Source organism: Marmota monax, unplaced genomic scaffold (assembly GCF_021218885.2).
Source record: "Marmota monax isolate L192 unplaced genomic scaffold, Marmota_monax_Labrador192_F-V1.1 WCK01_AAM20220418_F8-fsc00034, whole genome shotgun sequence".
Taxonomy (NCBI): domain Eukaryota; kingdom Metazoa; phylum Chordata; class Mammalia; order Rodentia; family Sciuridae; genus Marmota; species Marmota monax.
This window is the reverse complement of record NW_026693934.1, coordinates 14,128,274-14,153,230: the sequence shown is the minus strand read 5'-3', so window position 1 is coordinate 14,153,230 and position 24,957 is coordinate 14,128,274. Positions and strand designations below refer to the sequence as shown.

The window sequence follows — 24,957 nt, the reverse complement described above, 5'->3', positions numbered from 1 at the left end:
TTGTTATAATACTTTTGGCAATTTTGACAATGTTAATTCTGACTATCCAAAAGCTGGGAGATCTTTCCATCTTGTAAAGATCTTCTTAATTTCTTTCTTTAGTGTTCTGTAGCTTTCATTGTAGAGGTGTTTTACCTCTTTTGTTAGATTGATTTCCCATTTTTTTCTTTCTTTCTTTTTTTTGAGGCTATTGTGAATGGGGCAGTTTTCCTAATTTCTCTTTCAGTGAAATCATCACTGATGTATAGGAATGTATTTGATTTTTGTGTTAATTTTATATCCTGCTACTTTGCTGAATTCATTCATTAGTTCTAGAAGTTTTTTGGTGGAAATTTTTGGATCTTCTAAATATAGAATCATGTCATCAGCAAATAGTGATAGTTTGAGTTTTTTCCTATTTGTGTCCCTTTAATTTCTTTCTTCTAATTGCTCTGGGTAGCATTTTAAGAATAATGCTTCATTTTAAATATGTTGAAAATATAGAAATTTTAAACTACATGTGTAAATAAGCTTTTCACTTTGGTATGATCAAAATACTTGAAAGAACAAACTGAGAGGAGTGAAGATTTGTTTTGGTTCATGGTTTCAGAGCTTTCAATCTATGGATGGCTGACTCCATTGCCCTGGGCCTGAGATAAAGCCATCTTGGATAATCATGGTAGAAGGATGTGATGGAGAAAAATTGCTTAGTTGATAGCAGCAAGGAAGCAGAGAAGAATGAGGAGACAAAATGTAAATCCCAAAGACCCATTCCCAGTGACCTATCACTCTAGTCATATTCTGACTGCCACACTTACCACTCAGCCCATAATCCTTTCAAATTATCAATCCACAAAATGGGTCAATCCATGATTAGCTTACAGCTCTTTGTAATCTAATTGTTCCACCTTCTAACTATTTCTGCATTGTCTCACACATGAGTTTTCAGAGGACACTTTATATGCAAGCCATAACACTATGTATCACCATAATTCCACCAGAAAGAGCCACTAGTAAGCAAATTAATCTGTTTTATACACATGTATTTATGTTACTGTATTCTACCTGATTCATGTGTGCAAATTTGCATTTTATTAATTCAATTTGAAATTGTAAGCCATTTTTATGTTTACCATAAACCTCATCATTAGTGGTGGCAAATAGTATATCATATGTATATACCATAATTTACTTAACTATTCCCATAATTTTAGACCCAGTTTTGTTTTATTGCATATTATAACGTTCAGTATTGGTCCAATTTCAGATTATTTCTTGAGAATAGATATCTAGAATTCAAAATGATGTGTCAAAGGGATTATTAATATTTTTGGTTTCTTGATTTATATTTCCAAATATCTTTTTGTAATAGTTGGTAACAAAACTTGAAGAGTTCTCAAAATAAAGCTTCAATTTTATCTTTCAGTTTAAAAACTTAAAAGTCTTTAGCTTAATCCTGGGTCCATTTTCCATTCTCTCCGACGCTCCTCCCACCAACTCCCAAGATCCTTCTCTGGGATTTATGTGAAACTCAAAGTCAACACTATTTGCAAAAGCTAAAATCTTGGGTGGATTATGTTCCTCTCTAGTGCATAGGAAGGAAACACAAAGCACAGGACTCAAGACAAGACAGACACACACGGAGCCCAAACTGAGACCAGAGTCAAGATGCTGAAACTAGGAGGGCAGGTTTGAGGGGGAAAAGGAAGAGGCAGAGGCAGAAGAGGACCTCTGAAGCCACGGGCAGTGTGTGGTTTTCAGTCTCCTCTGTTCACTGGTCCTGCTGGGAGCTGCTGGGAGGAGAGGAGAAGGCTATGAGGAAACTGTCTTCTGACCTCCCTATGAACTTAGGCTATTAGTGGAGCCTTCCCTCCATTACTAAATATGCCTTTCTCTACGATGTCCCCTTGATGAAACTCCAAGAGGTGTGATTTCTATGCTTGAGGGCTTCCTTTAGCAGGAACAAACACTTGGCTGTGTATGTTAATGACAAGCATCTATTCTCCCTTAAATTTCTGAAAGTCATCATGGTCTTCCCAGTGTTTGTCCTCTCATTTCCCCTCTAAACAAATCCTGTTTCCATCTTCACTCCTGCCTACTTGTCCTGTAAAGCTCAGATCAAAATAGACTCTATTTGATAGCTCTATTGCATGCTGTCTCATCAACATGTATGTCAGCTTCATGGCACTTGATCACAGTTGTGATGACGATGTTCTGGAAGCTTCATCTTGTTGCTGTGAATGCTTGAGGTGGGCAAAGTCTCAGGCTGACTCCCTTCTGGTCTGTGTCCTGACCCATGAAAATCCAGTATGACCATTAAGAACAGTTTCGTAAATATCTTCTGAGTAAAAAAAAACATGCTAATATGAAGGAGTCTCTCTTCAAACGTGAAATAGAGTCTTAACTTTGATCCCTTACTCTTCCCAAGTCTGTGAACCAGGAAAATAGTTTTGACACATAGGGCAGTCCTGCCTCTACATTTGCTGATAGCATGCCAGTCAGTCCTGGTAGTTTTCAGACAAATCAAATTAGAAATGGTTGTACTCATTTGGAAAATCAAGAACTGGCTTTGAAATCTTTTCCCACAAATTAGATTGAATCAAGATCATTTTTCCCCAGCTTATAAATGCTTGATTGCCTTTGTTTGATGCTTCATGATTGAAGCTCAGCCTTGCACGGCTAGCTTTATTTTTTTTTTTACTCACCAGGGTGTTGTGATGTCTGGATGATGATTAAAAACAAAACAAACACCCACATTAAAAATTCTTTGTAAATAACAGCTCAGCACAGTAATATAACCCTTGGAAGTGGCACATTTAAGAAACTCTGAAACCAGTCAAGGTAAGCAGAACTTCAAGCTGGGTCTGCTCTATTACCTTGGGGTCTTAAAAATTGTACTTAGCTATCCTGGACTGGCTTATCATCCCCTCTCAGGGATGATAACTGAGGGATGGAGCAGGACTTCCCCATAATGACATTTGAGGATTCCTGGTGGCAGTGGGTAGTTTACACACCAGTCCATTTCTCTGGCCCATCCCTTGTAATACTTTTCTCTCATTTCCATCTTTGTCAGCAAGCTTTGTTCATAATTAATTACAAGCCTACCTTGATCTGTGACCACAGGCCCTATTTCAACAGAATGGTCACTCTCTTTTTTTTTTTTTTTTATGTTTCCCAGATGACTTGAACCCTGGATTAGCTAGCCTTTTGTTGTTGTGATCAAAATCCCTGATTTGAATAACTAAAAAGAGGAAAGATTTATATTGGCTCATGATTTCAGAGGTTTTAGTCCACAGTTGGCCAGCTCCATTGTTTGGGCCTGAGGTTAGGCAGAACATCATGGCAGAGGGTGAGAAAGAAGAAAGCTGCTCAGCTCATAGAGACAGGGGAAAGGGAGTGGGGGTGGGGTAGAAAAGAAGGGAAGGGAAGGAAAGGGAGAGATGAAGAGGTGACAGGGGACAAGATGTTGCCCCCAAGGACCAACTCCTTCACCAAAGTTCCACCTTTCAATAATGCCATCAAAATGTTAATTTGGAGATGAGAACAGAGTCTTCATTGTTCAATCAGTTTCCAAAAGTCCCACCTCTGAACTTGGTTGCACTTGGGACTAAGACTTCAATACATAATCCTCTGGGGAGCATTATAGATAAAAACCATAAGAAACCCAGACTAGTGTCTTACTGCCAAGCTGGTGAGCAGTGTTGGGGATGGTGAAGCCCTACAAGGGTTGAATAATAGGGATATCCATCTTATTGAGATGGACAAGAGACTACGGCCTTTGTATGTTCTTCACATTTCTCTTATTTATACTTCTGATGTTCTGGTTATCATTGAAACCTGAGCAGATGTTAATGTTTGAGAGTCTTCCACATATCTAAATGGTTTGATTCACCAAAAGTAGATATTACTAGAGGTCTTTGGGAAAGTGATATGAGTCCAGAAAGAATGCCCTTACAAATTCAACTACTTGATTCGACTGGAGGAAAAATACCAATGAATGGGAAATACTGATAATCAATACACCAGAAATGACACACATTAGCCATAAGCCATAGTCTATCAAGCCAACCCAAGTTTTACAAATAGGAATCCACTCTCTTTCAAAATTTTTATCTAACAGAAACATAACATAAAGGCAAACAGCTAAGTAGAAAATTCAGGAACAATTATCTTTTGCTGGTAAGGTCTGAAATTGGTCATATTCATCAATGACCTCAAGCAAAACAAGGAAAGGAATGTATTTAATTATGAAGCTGTGTATTATTTCCCATTAACCTATTGAAGAACATTTCTCTTCTCAGTTCTGCTAGCTCCATTTTCTAGCCTAATACATTTTGACATTTATGTCATAAATTGAGATCTGGCTAAAATACCTGGTAACCAATGAAGCTTTGCTGGATTTTATATTAAGGAATGTTCTGCAAACACAGAGAGCCCTTAGCTCACTGCCCAAGACAGCTCCGTCTGTTCCTTCTCATACACTCACGTTCAGCCCACTGTGATGTTTCATTATTGCGTCTGTCAGCAGAGCAGCATCTTCTGAAATTGGTCCTTCCATGTAAAAGATCAGAGTCCATTTATTTGATTCATTCTGTAGTCACCTAACAAAGACTTAAACGGTATCGAGTTCTCCCTGTCAGAAGGCTTCAAGAAGGAAAGCCACTGTCATGATACTCCCACCCATCAGTCATGAGATGGCTATAATTATGTTATTACTACAAGATCTCCTTTTTGATGAGTCCCTCTGTCACAGACAAAAGCTTTTAGTTGGATAAGTTTTATTGGATTTCACTCAGCATTTGACACCCTTCCGATGGGGTGGCACAATTGCCTGGTTACATTCAGAAGGAAGGTGCTGTTCACAACCTACATTCAGTCTCAGTGTTTTCCTATGCTTTGCATTGAACAGGCCTTGGAACCACACCCTGCAGATAGTTTCTCTCACTCCATCATCTCCAATAAACTGTTAGCCACTCCATAGTTTAGCATTAACCTAGCATTCTTTTTGTGAAATACTTTAGAGTATATTTCCAGGGAAGAGGAAGAATAGACAGTCAAAAATTGGTTCTCCTTCTCTGGAAAATATTGGGCTTTGATTTTTTATATCATTTTCTATGTACTTTAAAAATATCATTAACATTTTTGGTGATTCATGTGCTTTTCTGCATTGAGACAGGAATTGGTAAGAGAAGGCTTTGTTCTTCCTCTTTATGCTCTGATTATTCATTGGAAAAGAATTTTTAAATAAAAATACATGATTATAATTATTATGCCAACAAAAGATGATGACCAATCCCTCTCCAAAGAAAAGATAGAAGAAAAATATTCATTTTGAGGCACCCAAGAATGAAAGAACCTTAGGGAATCCTAGAAGTATCCATGCAAATAATCTTAGGTCACCAATAAGGAAACTGAGGCCCTGGAAATGACTTGTTTCTAGTCATCCAGAAAAGTGTCAAGTCTGAAGAAACAGAACAAGACAGGAGCAATGGTAGGCACCATGCATGAGGTCTCATGCTATCCTACATCAACCCTGTTTTCATCCTCCCAATTTGAGGACACAAGAGGGAAGGTAGGGCTTTCTCAGCAAATATTTATGAAAAGAATCCAGTATGCCTAGATTTAGATACTCTTACATTCTTCTCAGAATTAAAAGCAAGATGCTCTATACCAAATTACAAATGTCCTATTATGTAAGAATTATGCAGTCATCAAAAAGTAGCTAATTATTATAAGCCATATTATAAGAAATATGATAAATTTCTGCAGGTAGCACATACCATGGAAAGCCAGTAGAGAATCAGCCACCTTGGGGGTGGGGTTATGGGTAAACCTGCAGGTGTACAATTAATAACTCAACAGCTGTAATGTACATTTAATAACTTTCCTGCAGGTGTGAACAAGGAGAGAGTTTCACTTGCCCTGGGGGAAGAGCATAAAGTTGTGTGCAGAGCTAGGAGGGGTCACTCCTGGTGGAGGGAGGAAGGCTCAAGTATGCTTAGGAGTCAGGTTATCCTAGGAGCAATGCCAAATGAAAACTTTGAGCAAGTTTAAGAGCTTTTTTTTTTCTCTTAGTGTGTCCTCACACTCTATTGGGGTGGTGCCAGTGACCAGTTTATACCACCAAAGTATGTGATGGTCTATCAGCAATCAGGAGACATCTGTCCTTTCCTGTTGAAGTCCACTGTGCAAGTAGAGGACAATGGGAGCCACACTTGACCCTCACTCTTTGTCTGACCAGCACTTCCTATCAATTATGTCTGTACATTTCACATGAATAAGTTTCCTTTCCTTCCTCTCCCCCATTACTATTTGTATTAGTTTTCTCCACAGGAAAAAAATCAGGATATATATGTATTTATATATTCATAGTTTATATATATATATATATATATATATATACACACACACACACACACACACACACACACATACTATCTATCTATATATGTGTGGTGTGTGTGTGTATGTGTATATATATATATATATATATATATATATATATATATATATATATAATTTATTTAATAGGAAATGACTATTATGGAGGCTAGGAAGTCCTACCATCTGTCACTTCCAAACTGAAGACCCAAGGAAAAAACAGAAATAAACAGTGGTATAATTCAGTCTGAGTTTGAAAGCTTGAAAACCAGGGGAATCGATGGCATAAATTCTAGTCTGAGAGCAAGGGAAGTTGAAATGATAATGTCTCAGCTCAAGGGGGAAGCAAAAAACAAAATAAAAAATGAATCTTTTATTTCTCTACCTTTAGTTGCAGGTCCTCAGTAGAGAGTAATTTTTGGCACATATGAGAAAGAAACATAAGTTACTAAGAAATGCCATCTTGGAAATTAAGAGAGGCTCCTACTTAGGATACCTAGAGACCTGAGACGTTTGTCATCCCCGGGAGTCCTCATTATAGTCTAGACCAGCAACTTCAGTCAGATGCTGAAGACCCTCATTCAACCAGAACCTGGTGAATGTTGTCAAGAAAGAAACATAATACACTAAAGACTTAGTTCTTCCAATTTAGAGTAACTTTCTTTTGGATAGAAAACCCCTGTAGGTCTTATAAAAGATGGAGAGGGAAAAAGATCCATGCCAGTTTATTGAATTCTTCTTAATCTCTTCCATGAGGCCAGCACTAGTGACTTTACCTTGGAGAGCACAAGGTACCTTTCCTTTCCATGTCACTCTTCACACCAATTACAGCTGTAGTGTACATTTAATAACTATAGAACGAAAAAAGATAAGAGTTTTGCATGCAACATCTAAATTCCTATGCTTAGCATATCATTTTACAATGCTTAAAAAAAATCTTTTTTTTTTTTTTAATTTTTTTTATTGGTTGTTCAAAACATTATAAAGCTCTTCACATATCATATTTCATACATTAGATTCAAGTTGGTTATGAACTCCCAATTTTACCCCAAATACAGATTGCAGAATCACATCGGTTACACATCCACATTTTTACATAATGCCCTATTAGTAACTGTTGTATTCTGCTACCTTTCCTATCCTCTACCATCCCCCCTCCCTCCCCTCCCATCTTCTCTCTCTACCCCATCCACTGTAATTCATATCTCTCCTTGTTTATTTTCCCATTCCCCTCACAACCTCTTATATGTAATTTTGTATAACAATGAGGGTCTCCCTCCATTACCATGCAATTTCCCTTTTCTCTCCCTTTCCATCCCACCTCATGTATCTGTTTAATGTTAATCTTTTCTTCCTGCTCTTCCTCCCTGCTCTGTTCTTAGTTGCTCTCCTTATATCAAAGAAGACATTTGGTATTTGTTTTTTAGGGATTGGCTAGCTTCACTAAGCATAATCTGCTCTAGTGCCATCCATTTCCCTGCAAATTCTATGATTTTGTCATTTTTTAGTGCTGCGTAATACTCCATGGTGTATAAATGCCACATTTTTTTATCCATTCATCTATTGAAGGGCATCTGGGTTGGTTCCACAGTCTAGCAATTGTGAATTGTGCTGCTATGAACATCGATGTAGCAGTATCCCTGTAGTACGCTCTTTTAAGGTCTTCAGGGAAAAGTCCAAGAAGGGCAATAGCTGGGTCAAATGGTGGTTCCATTCCCAGCTTTCCCAGGAGTCTCCATACTGTTTTCCAGATTGGCCGCACCAGTTTGCAGTCCCACCAGCAATGTACAAGAGTACCCTTTTCCCCACATCCTCTCCAGCACTTGTTGTTGTTTGACTTCATAATGGCTGCCAATCTTACTGGAGTGAGATGGTATCTTAGGGTGGTTTTGATTTGCATTTCTCTGACTGCTAGAGATGGTGAGCATTTTTTCATGTACTTGTTGATTGATTGTATGTCCTCCTCTGAGAAGTGTCTGTTCAGGTCTTTGGCCCATTTGTTGATTGGGTTATTTGTTTTCTTATTGTTTAATTTTTTGAGTTCTTTGTATACTCTGGATATTAGGGCTCTATCTGAAGTGTGAGGAGTAAAAATTTGTTCCCATGATGTAGGCTCCCTATTTACCTCTTTTATTGTTTCTCTTGCTCCCTTCTTTGGGGATGAAAGGAATGAAATTTGAAGAAATAGATGAAAGAGGTAGATCAGTTAAAATGCAGTCTTCTGACCATTTTCCATGTCTGTTTTGACACAATTCTAAAGCAAATTGTTTCCTTTCATGGCACTTCTAAATGATTGGTGGATGCTGAAGACCCTCATTCAACCAGAACCTGGTGAATGTTGTCAAATTCTCAAATGTTACCTTGAGAAAGATTCTGTTATCAGAAATGGCACTATTGAAAATTATCAAATAGTCAAAGTTGATTTCAAAAGTAGCACTTCTACAGGTAGCTAACTAACACTTTCTTCTTTCTCCCCACTGGAGTGGATGGTGCTGATTATTGATACTTCTCAGTACTGTGTGGCACTTTTCATGCCCTGGCATCAAGCACAATGAAATGGGCTTAGAAGCAGAATTGTCATGCAGTAGCCCTGTGATGGGAAGCTGAGCTAGAAACACATTCAATGGGTCAGAATTGGGGTAGAGGGAATTTCCCATTCACTCATACCTTCTTGCCCTTGGTTTTGCCCATGGAGAACAGAACAAGGGCACACTCTTAAAAACAAAGACAGCTTCACCAGCTGCATGGGAACCCAGGAAAGTATAAAAGGAACTGAGTGAAGGTAGAGAGGAGAGTTAACTACAGGGAGCCAGGAAAACCAGTCAAAGACAGAGAAAATACCCAGTGGATTTCAAAGTTTTCCTTTACCTTGTTGAGCAAATTGTTGATTACTACTCATGGCTTTATCTATGGCAGTAAGAATTCCTGAAAGCAGTTATTTGAAATTCTTGTTCCAAGGGTCTAATCCAGGGAGACTTCATATTTGGAGCTAACCTTGTCCTATAGTTCTCAAGCAGTTGAGGCCATTAAAAATAGGATGGAGGGAAACAGGAAAGGGAACTGTCAAGTCCTTATCAGTGAACAGATCAAATAATGAAAGAGTCTCAGTTCTTCCAGTTTTCTACTGTCCTGACATCAGCCTTCCATGGCTGTCTTGGGGAAGGTACTCAGAATAAGACTTGAGTCGGGTTGAACTTTAAGTTTTAAATAAACAACTTCAAGTGGAGATTTTAACAACTTCAATGGTCTTTGCCTTCATTTTCTTTACAATTTCCTACCCATTATTCTTTTTACACAGATTCAAATTTGGGGTACAGTTGTATTCTGGCAACTTTGTTACAGGAGGTGATACTGACCTCAGGGAAAGAAAAAGGAAAGAAAAGTTACAACTATCCCCTACCTTCTCTGTAAAGTGCTCATGATTTTGGCTTTTAAAGATAACCTTGCCAAAATTAGTTCATCATCAGTGGGAATGTTTTCATTCTTTAAAGGAAATTTACCACAAATCCAAAAAATGCAAATGAAATAGTGATGAGATAACACTCAGAAGTCTCTGGTTCCATGGTGGCACCAAGAGCACGGAAGGATGCACCATGATGGTGGCTAGATGCGAAGTCTTCACAGTTTGAAAAATACATGCTTCCCTCCCATTGTCTAGCAAGACAAAGGGATTTTGTTAAGTTACTTATTGTATCTGATCCTAGTTTGTGTGTCATTTATTTATTTAGTTTTTTATGTGTGTGCTTATTTATTTATTTTTGTGATGCTAGGGATTGAACCAATGTGTACTCTATCACTGAGTTAGATCCCCACCATTTTTTTTTCTTTTATTTTGAGACAGGGTATGGCTAAGTTGACCAGGCTGATCTCAACCTTGCAATCCTCCTGCCTCAACCTACCAAATAGCTGGGATTTTGTATATTCTTTAAATCAGTACTTGAATAGATGATCACATCACTGTGCAAAATTCACTGGCTATATTTGGAAATTCTAAGCCTACTATTTGACATGGCGGTGCAGTCTAATGTGTGGGCACTTTTTTTTTTTTTTTGATGGATACCAAAAGTGTTATCCTTTGACTCATTAATTCACTTATGGGAATCTAATGTAAAGAGAAGAAAACATCTAAAGAACTACAGCAAATGATTCATGCAAGCATATATTCGTAGCAGTGTTATTGATGATTGGCTTCTTAAAAATGTACTTGTGTGTGAAAAAAGTTTGTTTTGGGATGAGTATTTTTCAGGCATACAAGTGTATCTTAAACAAACATGGTTGAGACCTAGGGATGCTTTTCTGGGAAAGAAGTTATTGGATTTGATCCATTAACTTGCTGTAAGATTGACAGCTGTTCTAGCTAATTCTGCCCTTTGGCCACCTCAGTGGAAATTAAATTCAGGCAGTAATTCAAGTTAGGGTGTTCCTCTGGAAAATCTCTCTCTCTCTCTCTCTCTCTCTCTCTCTCTCTCTCTCTCTCTCTCTCTCTCTCTCTTTGCATTAAGTGGTGCTGGCTATGGGAGCAGGCTAGAAAAGGTCAAACCAGAGCATCTTGCAAAGGCAACTGCTCAGTGGCCTTGAAAAGAAACATTTACAAGGAATGTAATGTGTATATGGGTATTTCCATGATTTTACCTGATGCAGCTCACAGTATTGTTGTGCAGATTAGTGTTTGGAGGCTAAAGGAGAGAAATGGCAGGGTTGAAAAGTAGGATGTAGTCAGTTCTGAAGTTTGTGATGTAAATTCCAAATGGCTCTCATAACACTTATTCACAATATAAGGTGTTATGCGAGCTTTCTCCTTAACCTATCTATTAGAAGTCACTACAGCCTATTGCTCAGTTGAGCACACAGATTTGTGTTTTTAATTTCTTATAACTTTATAATGTAGAAACAGTCTAGTCATTCTCATATAAACTTGGAGACACTGCCCCCTTATTACACAGAGAATAATCTTATTCTTTCTGGTTCTGTTCTATATACAATATTCATTCACTTTCTATCTTATGCTATTGCAAATACTATTAGTAAATTAAAAATATGACCAATGTCATCTAAGTTGGAGTAAAAAGTTTGGGCAAGCACAGAAGGGCTTTTAAACTCTGTCTTAATTCTCCTTTCAGCCTCACCTCCTTTAAGCTGTCTGGAACTTCCTGCCCGACTCACTACTGAGAAATGCCAAGTTCTCTGTAGTTCCCAGGGTGTCATTTTGCCAACTTTTCCAAGCTTTTGCCCACACTTTGCTTTTTGCAGAAAATGTCAACCAAGCCTCACTCATTCCTCTCTTTTCCTACCTCCTTTGATGCAAGCATTCCTTCTCTGTGATAGCTTTTCTGATCTAGTTATTTCTTCTACCAGGATCCCTTGGGAGCTGATATCTATCTCTCTTTAAGCACAACCCACATTTTAAACAAAGTTTTTTTCCATGTGTATCTCTTTAAAAGCCATCCCAGAGCTTGGCACATAGCTGGCTTGCCATATGGATTTATTCCATGAGTGAAAGTAATTATTTTTATATCTTTGGTTCCCTAGAAAATGTTGATGTTTCCATCCCCTTATCTTCCTGGAGACTCAGATGGCCCTCTTTGCAGATAGCACTGTGATCCTTAAAACGGGAGCAGAAAACAATCTTGCGAGTATATCTGAGCAAAGCTGACATATTTTTTCCTTTAAGATCTTGCAGCTGAATGTGGAATGATCCTGAAATTAAGGTCAGCTCCAGGTGGTTGTTTATATCAGCTGTCAGATTGCGGAATAAAAAATGGCTTTTATATGTTTGATTTTTATTGTTTTCCAGGGCAATGTCACTTTTTCCTGCTCCGAACCACAAATTGTTCCCATCACATTTGTCAACTCCAGCAGCAGTTATTTGCTGCTGCCCGGCACCCCCCAAATTGATGGGCTCTCAGTGAGTTTCCAGTTTCGAACATGGAACAAGGATGGTCTGCTTCTGTCCACAGAGATGTCTGAAGGCTCAGGGACCCTGCTGCTCAGCCTGGAGGCCGGAATCCTGAGACTGGTGATTCAGAAAATGACAGAACACGTAGCTGAAATCTTTACAGGTACTGTCTGATGATATCCTTCTAGCAGAATTTCTTCTCCTCCTCCTTTTTTAAATTTTTTTTGGATGGTACCTTGTTCAGCCAGTGAGTCATGAGGGATCAACTTAGAAGTTCTTCATCACTTGAGCACTGGAAAAAAAAAATTACTTCAGAAGACTGTGATGGTCATTACATAATAGAATATATCTCACTTAGCAATGTTGAGAATCTTCTTAACAAATTTCCTTTGCTTCCATACTAAGTCAAGACCTATCATGAGAAGGGGCCTTATTCCATAGCGTCATTAAAGCTAAGAGAGAATTTGTGCAGTCAGAGGCGTTTTATAAAATTTATTAGATTTCCAGTAATGGGAGTGAGTTAATCACTTAGAATTATAATATTTTTTTATGTTCAGAGTTATAAAAGTTAAATCTCCATCCTCTTTATTTGGAGAAGAAAAATGTGAGCTGGCACTGGGCTGTTTCTCTCTAATCGGTGAAATGTTTGAGTACAGAGACTTGTAGGCCTCAGGTCAAAAATGCAGTTTTAATATAGTACAGGCTCTGGCAGCTCTTGGCTCTAAAGAATCCAGGTGCAGCCTGTATTATTAAGCACATGCCAGTCCATTAACATGCATTTATGACTGAGAAAGAGGCTGGTAAGAACTGCCACCTTATCCAACTACAAAAAGGGAAAAATCATCAGTTATTTTAGACCTGTCTTTCAAATATTGAAATAAGTGAAAGGAAATTTCAAAATGTGCTGTTTGAGTTCCTGACATCTGTCTCAGAAAACTCTTGCATAATTCTGTCCCTAAGGAGAACTTCCTGCATTTTGGAAATTTTGCATTGAATTTCTTAATTTGTCTTTCAAATGGCTCAAGAGTTTGTGTTTTCTGGCATTCGCCTACTTGGGAAGCAGGGAGACAGCCAAGAAAAATTTTAAAAAATTATATTTCTGAAGGAACTTCTTTTGAAAGTATTTGAGATCTTATTGGCTTTATGATATGAAAATCCCACATAAGCAGTGAAAATATGATAGTATATTGTCCAATAGTTTGTGAAGACCAACAGGGCTACACTTGATATATGGTTGTCATGTAAAATGTAATACAGCACCATATTTTATTATGAAATCCAATATTAAAAGCTTTACTTTTGACTAGGTCTGATGTTTCTAACATCCTGGATCTGTTGGAAGTTAATTTCTATGGATAGGTCAGCACATGGATATCTGAAACCTTCACTTTGAGCTATGTACAGTGTACATGCTTTGGAGAAGCAGTATATTTGGGTTTCTTGTATTGTGGATGATAAGGAGACTTGCAAAATAAATATATCCATACATTTTTAAAATGGAAGGCATCTGAATTTAGTTGTTTTAGGTGATGGTGCTTGGTAAGATGAAAAATTCCCTTCTTTGTATTTTTCTTCATTTTCTATTTTTGTTGTCTCCTTTCTTGAAAGTCTTACATATGCCTTTAGCAAGAAGGTCAAGGACCTCATTTCATTGTGATATGAGGGTAGAACCAACATCTATTGCAGGCTTCCTGCTGGTCAGGTACTTATCCTATAGGACTGTGACATGGGGGTCTGTCGGGGGCGGGGACGTAATGAAACTGACATGATCATAGTTATTCGACCAACACACATAGAATAAAACAGAATCAGAGGTAAGTTAAAGGGATCGAGATAACTGATAACCTAAGGTCTTTCCTTTGGATTTCCATTACATGATTTTCCTCTGTATCCTGTTGCTATATATATATTCATTGTTTATATTGTTTGTTGCTTAAATAACTCATATAAAAAGAGACCCTGCGTAAGATGAAGGGTCTGCAGACAAATATGCAGTAGTCTACAAAGAAGAATGGGCCATTTAGGATCCATCATTGTTTCTTTCACAAGCATTTTTCTTGAGTTAAGTGGGATTCACATAACATGGGGAAGCCATTGTCTTTATAGACTTCTAGTATACTTTAAGTAAGTTTTTGGTGTAATACAAAACAAATTATACATATCTAAGTACCAGTAAGCACAAATATTCACTGAGTATCATATATTTTACATGTTTTTTTTTTTTTTTTTTTAGATATGTTTTAGCTCTTAGTATGTATTCTGCAGTAGGATTATCATCTAAAATGAGAACTAAGGCACTAGAGGCTGAAGTCTCTCTCAAAGGTTTATCTGCTTCCAAGGACTTTGCCCTGTATTCCACAGTATTTCCAATGCTAAACACCCCAGTGCTCTTTGGCCCATATGGAAATTCAGACACTGCATGGAAACAGATAATATCTTCAAGGAACTTGAACCACAGTGACTCTAGCTCTTAGGAATCAGAAAATTTGTTTAGGCAAGTCTTAAATGAATGAAATAATATTTCAGCTTCCTGCTTTAACACACTTTGAACTTCCTGTTCTTTACTGCTCATCATGAAATACCATGTACAGTGGTGACCACATTCACAATGGTCATATGATCCTGAGGATCTGTCAAAATTCTCATCTGTTCCCTGATCAATACCTACCATAGTCCATTTTTTTAATGAGGAAGATGGCTGCCATTTCAAAGAATCTTAGAAAAAATGCTTAGAATTGAGATTGGTGATGACCATGTCAATCTGAATCACTAAGAAAACAGGGCATTTATAAAGGTAAGAGACCACCTGGTTCATTTTCTTAGGAAGACTGAGGAAAAATGTTTTGAATGTCATGTAAAATGTTAAATAATGTAAAAAGAAAATTAGCACTGCTATAATTATTTTGAAAGTGATCTGACATTTTTTTGTTTCTATTTTTTTCTGCTGAGAGAATGCAAGGCAGTAAGAATAGGAAATAAAGAAGTATGGAGTATCAGTCCAAAGATAGTTTTTAAATTGTAGTGCTTCACAAAATGTTACCTCCCCACTGAAGAGAGTCTGAGCAAAGAAGCCAATGATGGGTTTTACTGGTCCAGGCTCCAGCTCCCCTGGGCACTTCTCAGGTACAAGGTAGGCATCAGTATTGCTCTGTTAAACCTCAGGTTCCTCCTGTTTTAAATGGAGGGCAGACGTAGAATCATAGAACCCATTCTAACCCTTTCAATAAATTCTCAAAAGAAAGCTATAAGTCAACTCTCTGCTTTACCATTTAAAAAAAAAAAAAAACTCATCAAACCAAAGATCCTCTTTTGAAAATGGAATAAACAAAAATGCCTGGATATTCCCATTGATTGGGAACACCCAGGGCCAAACCCCTTACCAGAAATAATGCTTTTCAATTCTTTTAATTCTGGGACATTTTGCCACTTTGATGACATGATTTGTGTAACTAATATGCTTGTACATCCCATAGAGGTTACTCACATGACTTTCAGTGACCAGTGGAAAATTAGAATACAAATCAGTGTTTGTTTGTTTTGTGATGCTAGAGGTAGAGTCCAAGGAAACTCTACCCCTGAGGTACATCCTAGCCCTCTAATTGTTGTTGTTGTTGTTGTTATTTGAGAAAGACAGGATCTCATTAAATTTCCTAGGCTGGCTTTGAACTTGGAATCTTCCTGCCACAGCCTCTTGGGCCATTGAGATAATAGGCGTGCACCAACACTCCTAAGATGTTTTTTTTTTTTTTTTTAAATAACCTCCTAGGTTAGCCAGTTTTCTGTCCCTGTAACAAAAATACATAAGATATTAAAGTAGCAAAGACTTATTTTGGCTCACAATTTCAGAGGCTTCAGTATATGGTCACTTGGATCATTGCTTTGCATCTGTTCTGAGGCAATGCAACATGGAGGGCACCCTGTGGTGGATTAAAGCTGCTCACCTCCTGGTGAGAGGGAAGCAAAGAGAAGAAAGGATCAGTCCCCATAGTGCCTTTGATGGCATGTCCCCCACCAGTGATTTAACTTCATTCAACTAGATCCCATCTTCTAAAGGTCCTACCTCTTTCTACTACTGGACCCATCAACTGGGGACCAAGTCTTTAATACGTGGGCCTTTGGAGGATATTGAAGATCAGAACCATAACCCTTTCTTTAAATCACACTTGAGTACTCTGTGCATGTGTGCGTGGGTCGGTAAAGTAGTATATGCACACTGGAACTTTCAGAATTAAAAGATGAATCGGCACTTTAGTCTCAGCATAAATTGAATGAACTCTAGAAGAAACAGGAAGAAAACTCCAAACTGAGAGTTCTCAGCCTGACATCTGGGTACCACCAACTGACGATAAAGATCAAAAGATAGAAGGTGAAAGCCCATCACCTGGGTTGGAACAGAATCTCTGAAAAATGGGAACCATGGCTAGCAAAGAGCCATACACGGATGCCATGACAAAGGCTTTTTAGTTGAAACAAATGCCCTATTGGAGCCCATTTCAGTTCGACCCATTCCTAGGAGAAAGCTATGGTGCTTGTTGTATTTCCTCAGACACCTAATAATTGTTCAGTATTTCTGTAGTTCCATGAATGGTACTAGTTGGACAGAAGGCATTAAAAGTATCAGTTAAGCCATCCATTCTATAGGTCATTGATTTTCAATACTTGCTAGACAATTGTGAGTGTCTTCCTTTCTCTATTATGAGATTCTAGTGACATAACTTGGATCAGCCTTAAGGAATATTATTTGATGTCTATTTAGCATTGAGCTCATTTGAATTAAGTTATCCTGAGCTACGGCCAACACCATCCTGTCTTGTAGATTTTATCTCAATTGATATTTTCTAAAGAAACCTTTCCAAAGAAGGCCAGGTGGCCCTTTTCAAGGTTTCCAATTGTTCTTTGTAGCTTTTGTCCCAACTGAGTGTGTGTGTGTGTATGTGTGTGTGTGTCTATATGAGCATGTGTGTGGTTTTCTAGGTCTTACATAACAAAATATAAACTAAGTAACTTAAATAGGAATTTGTTTTTTCGCAGTTCTGTAGGCTATAAGTCCAAGGTCAAGGTGTTTGCAGGGTTGATTTTTTTTTTTTTTTTTTATTGAGGACTCTGTCTTGGCTTGTAGATGGTAATCTTCTCCCTGTGTTTCCACATTGTCTTCTTTTTTGCATGGGTGTGTCCTAATATCCTCTTCTATATATACCATTTTACATTAATACTTAAAATGTCTTATCTCTCTACATTACCATACTTTAAGAACTTTACCATATGAATATTGCCAAGACACAATTCAACTTAAAACCAGATATACTAATTACATGTCATATAATTAGTGGTTTAATGTGATCTCACCACTGGAATGTAAAGGCCATGGGAAAAAGAACACTATCTGTCTTACCCATCACTATTACTCCAAGGCCTAGTCCAACACCTTGCCTAATCACGTCATTGGTAAAGACTTACTGTAGTATGAGTGAATGGATGAATAAACCAGTTGAATTGACCTTCCAAACATTTCTGAAAGTTATAATTTTCAGAGTAAAAAAAGAATAGTGATTTTTAACATTCATGTTAGAACAGAATATGCTACAGAATGTGTCAAACATCAGAATGAGATAAACTCGGGGGAGGTATTAATTAAATATAGGCCAGTGGAATTCCAAAAGGTGGGAAAATGGCCTAGAGAGATCTATCTTGCAGAATGGAAGTGCTCACCCTGATTAATACTGGTGGCCAGATGGTTACAGGCTACAGCCCTGCAATTAAGAGCTGTTCCCCAAATATTGCCCTTTTTCATATAAGCCATTTGTAACTAACCACCATCTGCACATCAAGTAAACATGATGAGGCTGTGAACTTCATCCTCTGCTTCAATTAAGTTTTCATCAATGCCTCTGTGTTTTAGCTAAGATAATGTTGATGATAAAATCCCATTAGCAAGGGCAGACAAATAGATAGCCACAGGGCCATGAATGTCACAATAAGCTGTCTGCTTGAGCACAGAGTTCAAGTTTCAGAAAACAGATATGTGATGTGGCATTCCATTTCATGCAAAGCTGAGAAATGCAATTGTCTGAGCTTCATATCAAGCAAATATTAGAAATATTTACCAAAGTAGTGATCTCTTAATTATCTGCAATTTTTTTTGCATCCTGGGTAATAACCATGGCAACATTTTCTTTTCTAACTCATGTTACTCTTTTACTCAATAGGGAACTGAGGGAGCTAGATTATCACTATGATAGCAGAATAATCAGCTACTCAAACTTGCTATCACTTTCATTTGATTTCTTATTTTCCACTTTCACAGTTCTCTCATAAAATTTGCTTTGCTTTCCTTTAATGCAGCATTTTTTTTGAAGTATATTCTCTGTGCTGGTCCTGGGCTGGAAACTGGAGGTGGAGACACCTCCATTCAGTGGCCTGTTGGTACTGTTGGAAGGGATGGTATACAGGCATTTGTGATGAGGTAAAATTCATACCCAGTATGCAAAGGAAAGAAGAAACAAAATGGTGAGAAATGAAGGCTTTCTTGAGGTGAGGACAATGTGGCATGGTTCTGTAGAGTGAATAAAATTTGACCAAACAAAAATTGAGGGAAAGGATGCTCCTTACTCCAGCTAGTCCAGTGAATTAATTATGCTTCAAGTCAACACACTTAACCAATCAGTACTTCTACTACAGCCTCTGCTCCAGTATATGGACTAGCTGGAGTAAGGAATTTGTGTAGGGATATTGGGAAATAACATGGAGAGGACATGGATTCTGACTTGACTACAAAAGGAACAAACTATCAAGTTTGAGTCTCATTTGCTGTATCTCATAGCTCACACAATGGGTGGGGCATTAATAATCTTGCTCTTTATCTAAACCAGAAAGAAGCAGAACTTGAGAAAAAGAGGGAGAGCATCATGGAAAAATCCAACTGTAGTGAGAAAGAGTAGAATAAAATTTAAAACGGAAAATTGAAAGAATAGGTCAATTCTATCTACCATGTGCAGAGAAGGGTTAATAGAGTTTGATAATTGATGGACAAAAGATGTCCAAGAAAAACATAACTCAGGCTCTAAGATATAGCATAATGGTCTTAATAATTGTAATATGTTCTTTTACAATGTGATTGACATTTTAAAATTGCCTTACTCAATTATTTATATATTCCCTACTTTGTTCTCACAAAATTGAAACTACCTTTGTACTATTAAGTAAGGGTAGAGATGACAGGATGTGGGAAAAAAACAGCCAAATTGGGTTTTCTAGGAACAATAAAGCTGAAAGTTCCAAGTCAAGCCAGTCAGTTCTGTTTCTGTTTTACAGATGAGGAAGCAGGTTCAGTGAGATTAAGAAATCTAAATTCCTATAAATTATAAGTGGCAGGGCTTTGAGTAAGGAGTAACATGTGAATAAAGGTATCAAGGAAATCTGTAACCAGTTATTTCCAGCACTGAAAATAGAATTTTCAGGGGCTGTCTCTGGCCTGGGCTCTATCTCTCTGCATGCTTGTCTATGGTTGTAATGGCTGTGGCCGGCCATGGCTGACTGGCTGGCCCTGGATGATACATCCTGGGAGAGACTCTTACTTTCATTAACACCTTGCAACACAGATTTTGATCTTGCTTTTCCTTCTCCAAAACACAAAAAGAGCCACTACAATAAGATGAAGATTGACATGGAAAGATCTGTTAGGGATTTGACTGAGGAAAGAAAGAGAAAGTACCAATGCACCAGGGCCCAGGAGCATGTCAGGCACCAGTACTCTAAAACTTTAGAATTATTGTTTTAAGCCAGGGTTCTCAGTGAGGGGAGATTCAGACTCCCATAGACATCCACCCTCACCCTTTACATCCCTGGCTGGGGAACTTTGGGCAATGTCCGGAGACATTATTGTTATGGGGTTGGGGTCTTGTTATCCATGTCTAATGAATAAGGGATGCTCTCCACATCTGCAGGCCAGTTGTACTACAGACACCTCACTCCAACTGAGAACTAGTCATTCTGAAAGATCCAGTGTCAGTCCTGCTTTAAAACCAAATTTCCCTTCTATATAAAGAGTAGACGCTCATGGTCTCACTGAACTTTTCTGAGTCTGTTTCATCAAATGTCTACTATTAAAATTGCTGTAAAATTAATTCACAAAAAAACAATTTAAGAGATGTATTAAGTGCTCCTATTTTATATTTTAAAAGAGAAAATAAATTTGAATAACAATTAGCTATAATTCCAAAGTTAGACCTACATAGGCATTTTGAGACACAAAAGTTGAAACTTTAGTCGTTTTTAAAAGCTAGATTAGTTGAGTACACATGTGTGTAATCTGAGTGACTTGGAAGCCTGAGGCAGGAGGGTTGCAATTTCAAAACCAGTTCAGGGAAACTTAACCTGGGTCAAAATAAAAATAGAAAGATCTGGGGATGTAGTCCAGTGGTAGAGTGGCCCTAGTTTTAATCCTCAGTAACTAACACACACACACACACACACACACACACACACACACAGTTTGATAGTCAATAAACAAAAAACAAGATCAAAGCTTTAATTTAGTATTGTTAAAAGCAAATTTATCTACTGAGAGTATAAGTTGGTGCAGTCATTTTGGAAATAGTCTTATAGTTCCTTAAAAGATTAAATATGGAGTTTCCATATGACCCAGCAATTCCACTCCTGGGATTCCAAAGAAAACTGAAAACCATGTTGACATTAATATGTGTACACAGATGTGCATAGCAACATCTTTCATAACAGCCCAAAGTAAAAGCCACCCAAGTTTCCAGTGACAAATGAATTTAAAATTAAATGCAATATACCCATACGAGGGAATATTATTCAGCCATACAAATGTACTTATTCATACTATATGTATGAACTCTAAAACTATCATGCAAATCAAAAAAAGTCAGTTACAAATGGAGCATGTTCTATGTTTTATTTTTGAAAGTTTCAGAAAAGGCAATTAATTCATAGAGGTAGTTACTAGATTAGTGGTTGAGTGGAAGTGAAGGTGTAGGATGACAAGACGGGAGAATGATAGATAAAGTTTATGGATTTGGGGGATGATAAAATATCTTAGAATTGTTTGTTGTATTGGTTATCTGAATCTATCGAGTTGTACATTCTAAGTAGATGAATTATACCTTAATAAAGCTGTTATAAAATTTTTTAAAAAGGCAAATTAAATAGCAGAAACAAAAAACTTTAAAGAAACACTTGCTCATCACAGTGATTCCAAGAGCAGGGCAGGGCTCACTTTGGCATCTGATACAGAAGCAGCTTAGCCATGGTGTCAGATGCCTCCCTTAAAGGCTGATTCTGCCTCTAAGTAGTCACATGACCTGGGGCAGACTCTGGATTTCTGTGTTGGCATCTACAGTATGAGAGCAATTAACTTTCTCTAAGACTATCATGAGAATTAGCAATTATACACTTAAAGTGCCTGGCATATTATACACATTCAATACTGATAATGTGTATTTTTAGCTATTTTTACAATTGGGATGTGTTTTAAAAATTTATTTTCAACATTGAGAACTGCCCCCTGATCTTGGGAATGGAGCTCAAGATCCCTTCCAGTTTTGGTTTGCTTCCTGAGGAAGTTCAAAACATCCTATTTAACTCTCTATATAAGGAACCTTTTTTTTTGTTTTTTATTAATGTCTTAGTTTGAATTCTGGGACCTATGAGAAGCAACAAGGACAAAGTGGATAAAGACTACAAGTTGCCCCATCCTGTATTTCAACTTAAATAGATTCTTATCTTTATTTTTAAGTGATTGCAAAATTTTTAGAGTTTAATTTTAGAAACTTTAAAATTGCCAGCACTCTATATAAGAAAAAACAAAAATACTCTGAGATTCTATCATTCAGTATTTTCTCCTTGGAGAACCTTCAGAACAAACTGTTTAGCCAGAAGTTTTTACTTACCAGTATGTCAACAACATTTTGGGACATTATGCTTTTTAATAAGTATATTATATTTCATATGACGAATATACCATATTTGATTTAGCTAACTTGCTATGATTGAAAACACTGATAGTTTTAAAGTTTTACTATTATAAATAATGGTGTCATGACATATCTTCACCATACACTTGGTCTTTAGCATTTTTTATTTTAGGATTAATTCTCTAGAACCTATGGAAAATGAGGTATGGCATTCATAAGATTTTTGATGGCTATTTGGTATATTGCCCTCCAGAAAGAATGCATAAACATATGCAGCCATGAGCAACATACGAAATGTCCTCTTTCCCTCTATATCTGCTAATATTGAATAAGTACCAGCATAAAGTATGATCTCTTCTCCTTTCCTGTCACAAGGCTCATCACTAACATTCTGATAACAGAAGACAGGTGAACATGAGAAAAATGTAACTAATTTACTGAATCAAAATTTTATGTGAAATGGGAGATTTCAGAAATGAAGACCCAAAGACCCAGGGAAACCGATCTGTTCTTAAACTAAGTTGGATGAAGAGTGGACAGCCATATAGAAGTGCAAATACACCCAAGTCTATTACCATTATTTGATCCAGTGATGGTAGATGGAGTGGAAAACTCAGCCAGACTCTCTGCTCAGATTCATCCTGAACTCTCTGTGCAGCGCTCCCTCTCTCCCAGATTTGGGTCAGGATCCTGCAATAACAATCTTCAAGAGATGAGGAAAAAAAGCGACTTTACTAGTTTTTTACTTGCTTTCTGGGTGTAGGATTCTAGTTTCCACAGTCCTCCTTAAGGAAGAAGAATTTATTTGTGTATGGCTCATTTTATGAAAGAGGGATAGAACAAAAGAGGGCAGAGGACCCTTAGACAGTCTTTATAAAATGCCCTCCCATGTTCCTCAGCTCAGAGTATTTAGTCTGGCAAGGTGCTATACTTTGGGGGTAACGAGTTCTGAGCTCCAATGTGTATAATCATGTTTTGTACTTGGTCAGTCTAGGAAGTGATAGATAACATCAACATCTCACTAAAGTTCAGAAACTATGTTTGTTATCACCCAACTCTTTTCAGAACTCAAATGCCATCGTTCATGCCTCAATTCCCAACGCACATAGGTGCTTTTTGCCCCGATATGGCCTTAAATCCCTTGCTTTTTTACTTCCAGAGGCATTTTCCCATCTGGGTTTTCCTAACCTCAAATCTTGCTTTTGTGTTTCCTCATTGAAAACTGCTGCTGTTTTAAAACTATTTATCTCAGGGAAGTTTGGAAGGAAAGCAGTGTGATAGAATTGATTCTCCCTAATTTGTGAATAATTTATAGCACTTCAACTGTACTTTTTAAAGAGTCTTCTTAATAAGCAATTATAGGAGAATGTCTAGGGGTATTTTTGGGGGGTCCAATAACAGAATGAAGTGGAGAAAAATAATAGCCAGGTAGAAAAAGAATATTTTTTAGAGGGAAATATGCCATTTCACTTGCCTTGGAATTGATTCTAGAGTTAGCTCCCCTGTGTCAGTTGAGTTTCTTCTGGCTGTTTGCCTTACTATTCTGAAATCTCTAGTGGAAACAGTTCTGAACCCAGCTGCATGATGGAATCCTTGGGATCTTTGAGCCTTCCAAGGTCTGGAACCACCCTCAGAAACCTGGCTTAATTAACCTGCACTGGGACTCAAATACCACCAGTTTTCTGAAACTCCCCAAGTGATTCTTACACCAGGAATTATTGTTATATTAAAGCTCCTCTAAAGAGCTGAGATTTCACTCAGGTTCCTCCTGCAGAGAACAGGAATTATTTAAGGTCCAATCAAAAAGAAAAGCAGACCCCCCACCCCTACAAATGTGGACTGAGGTTGTGGGTCAGTGGTACTATGCTTGCCTAGCATGCAGGAGGCATGGGGTTCCATCTCAGAACAGCCATAATAAGAGGAAAAGAAAAAAGGAAGACAATAACCAACAAAATAAGCCTCAATAAGTGATAACTCTAAAGGCAAACAGACTGATGTGATAAGGGGGAAGAGGTAGAGACCACAACAAATGCTCTTGTTGTGCTGACTAGATGATAGACCTCAAAATAGCAGGACACTTCCTGCAGCCTATATACTTCTTCCTCACTGTGTTCTATACCTATCGGGACACTTGTCCTTTAGGAATACTTTAGAGTCTGTGTATTGAACTAATTGAACACTCTCAGCCCAAACCGTCTATAGCTTACCTTCAAATGACAACTCCTGGGTTATGCAGATATATTCAAATGATATGCAAAATAAGGGGAAAAGAAAAGACCTACAGTTGGCTGAGCCCCCCAAAGGCTCCTGAAAGAAGTCAAATGTTCTTCACAAGGAAACACCTGACAGAGTCTCTACCTCATTAGCAGAGTCCCTGTAGCCAGGACCCAAATCTTGGCCTTATCTGAGGACTGCTTGCTGCCTTTGGGAAAAAGTAGGGCCACCAGACTGAGAGCTTTCTCAGTTCTCCCCTCCACCCCAAGCAGATGTTCAGGGCTGCAGCAGAGACTGACTGCAGGGGAACTGGCTAAAGCTGCAGGAGGGCCCATACATCTGGGCTGCTCTGAGCAGATGGGGCACAGCTGCTTGGTGCATACACAGCTGGGCCCCACGCCTGGTGTGGGTCCAGTCTCCCTGGGCAGCTCATCTAGCCATCTAGAGCTCAGGGGCAGAAGCTCTGCACGTGCCAGTCTGAAAGCCTTGCAGACCTCTCATCTGATTGTCTGTTCATGCCTTCTTCCCAGCTGGCTGCTCAGGGGCAGTTCC

General features: G+C 38.0%; 1 protein-coding gene across 1 annotated transcript in view; it reads left to right on the top strand.

Moving 5' to 3' along the window:
- Positions 1-24,957, top strand: part of Cntnap5 (contactin associated protein family member 5) — an 824,707-nt gene that overhangs the window by 432,174 nt on the left and 367,576 nt on the right. The window contains exon 8 of the mRNA XM_046463789.2: positions 12,155-12,419. Within this exon, the coding sequence (XP_046319745.1) occupies positions 12,155-12,419 (265 nt within the window). The remainder of the gene's footprint in view (positions 1-12,154; positions 12,420-24,957) is intronic.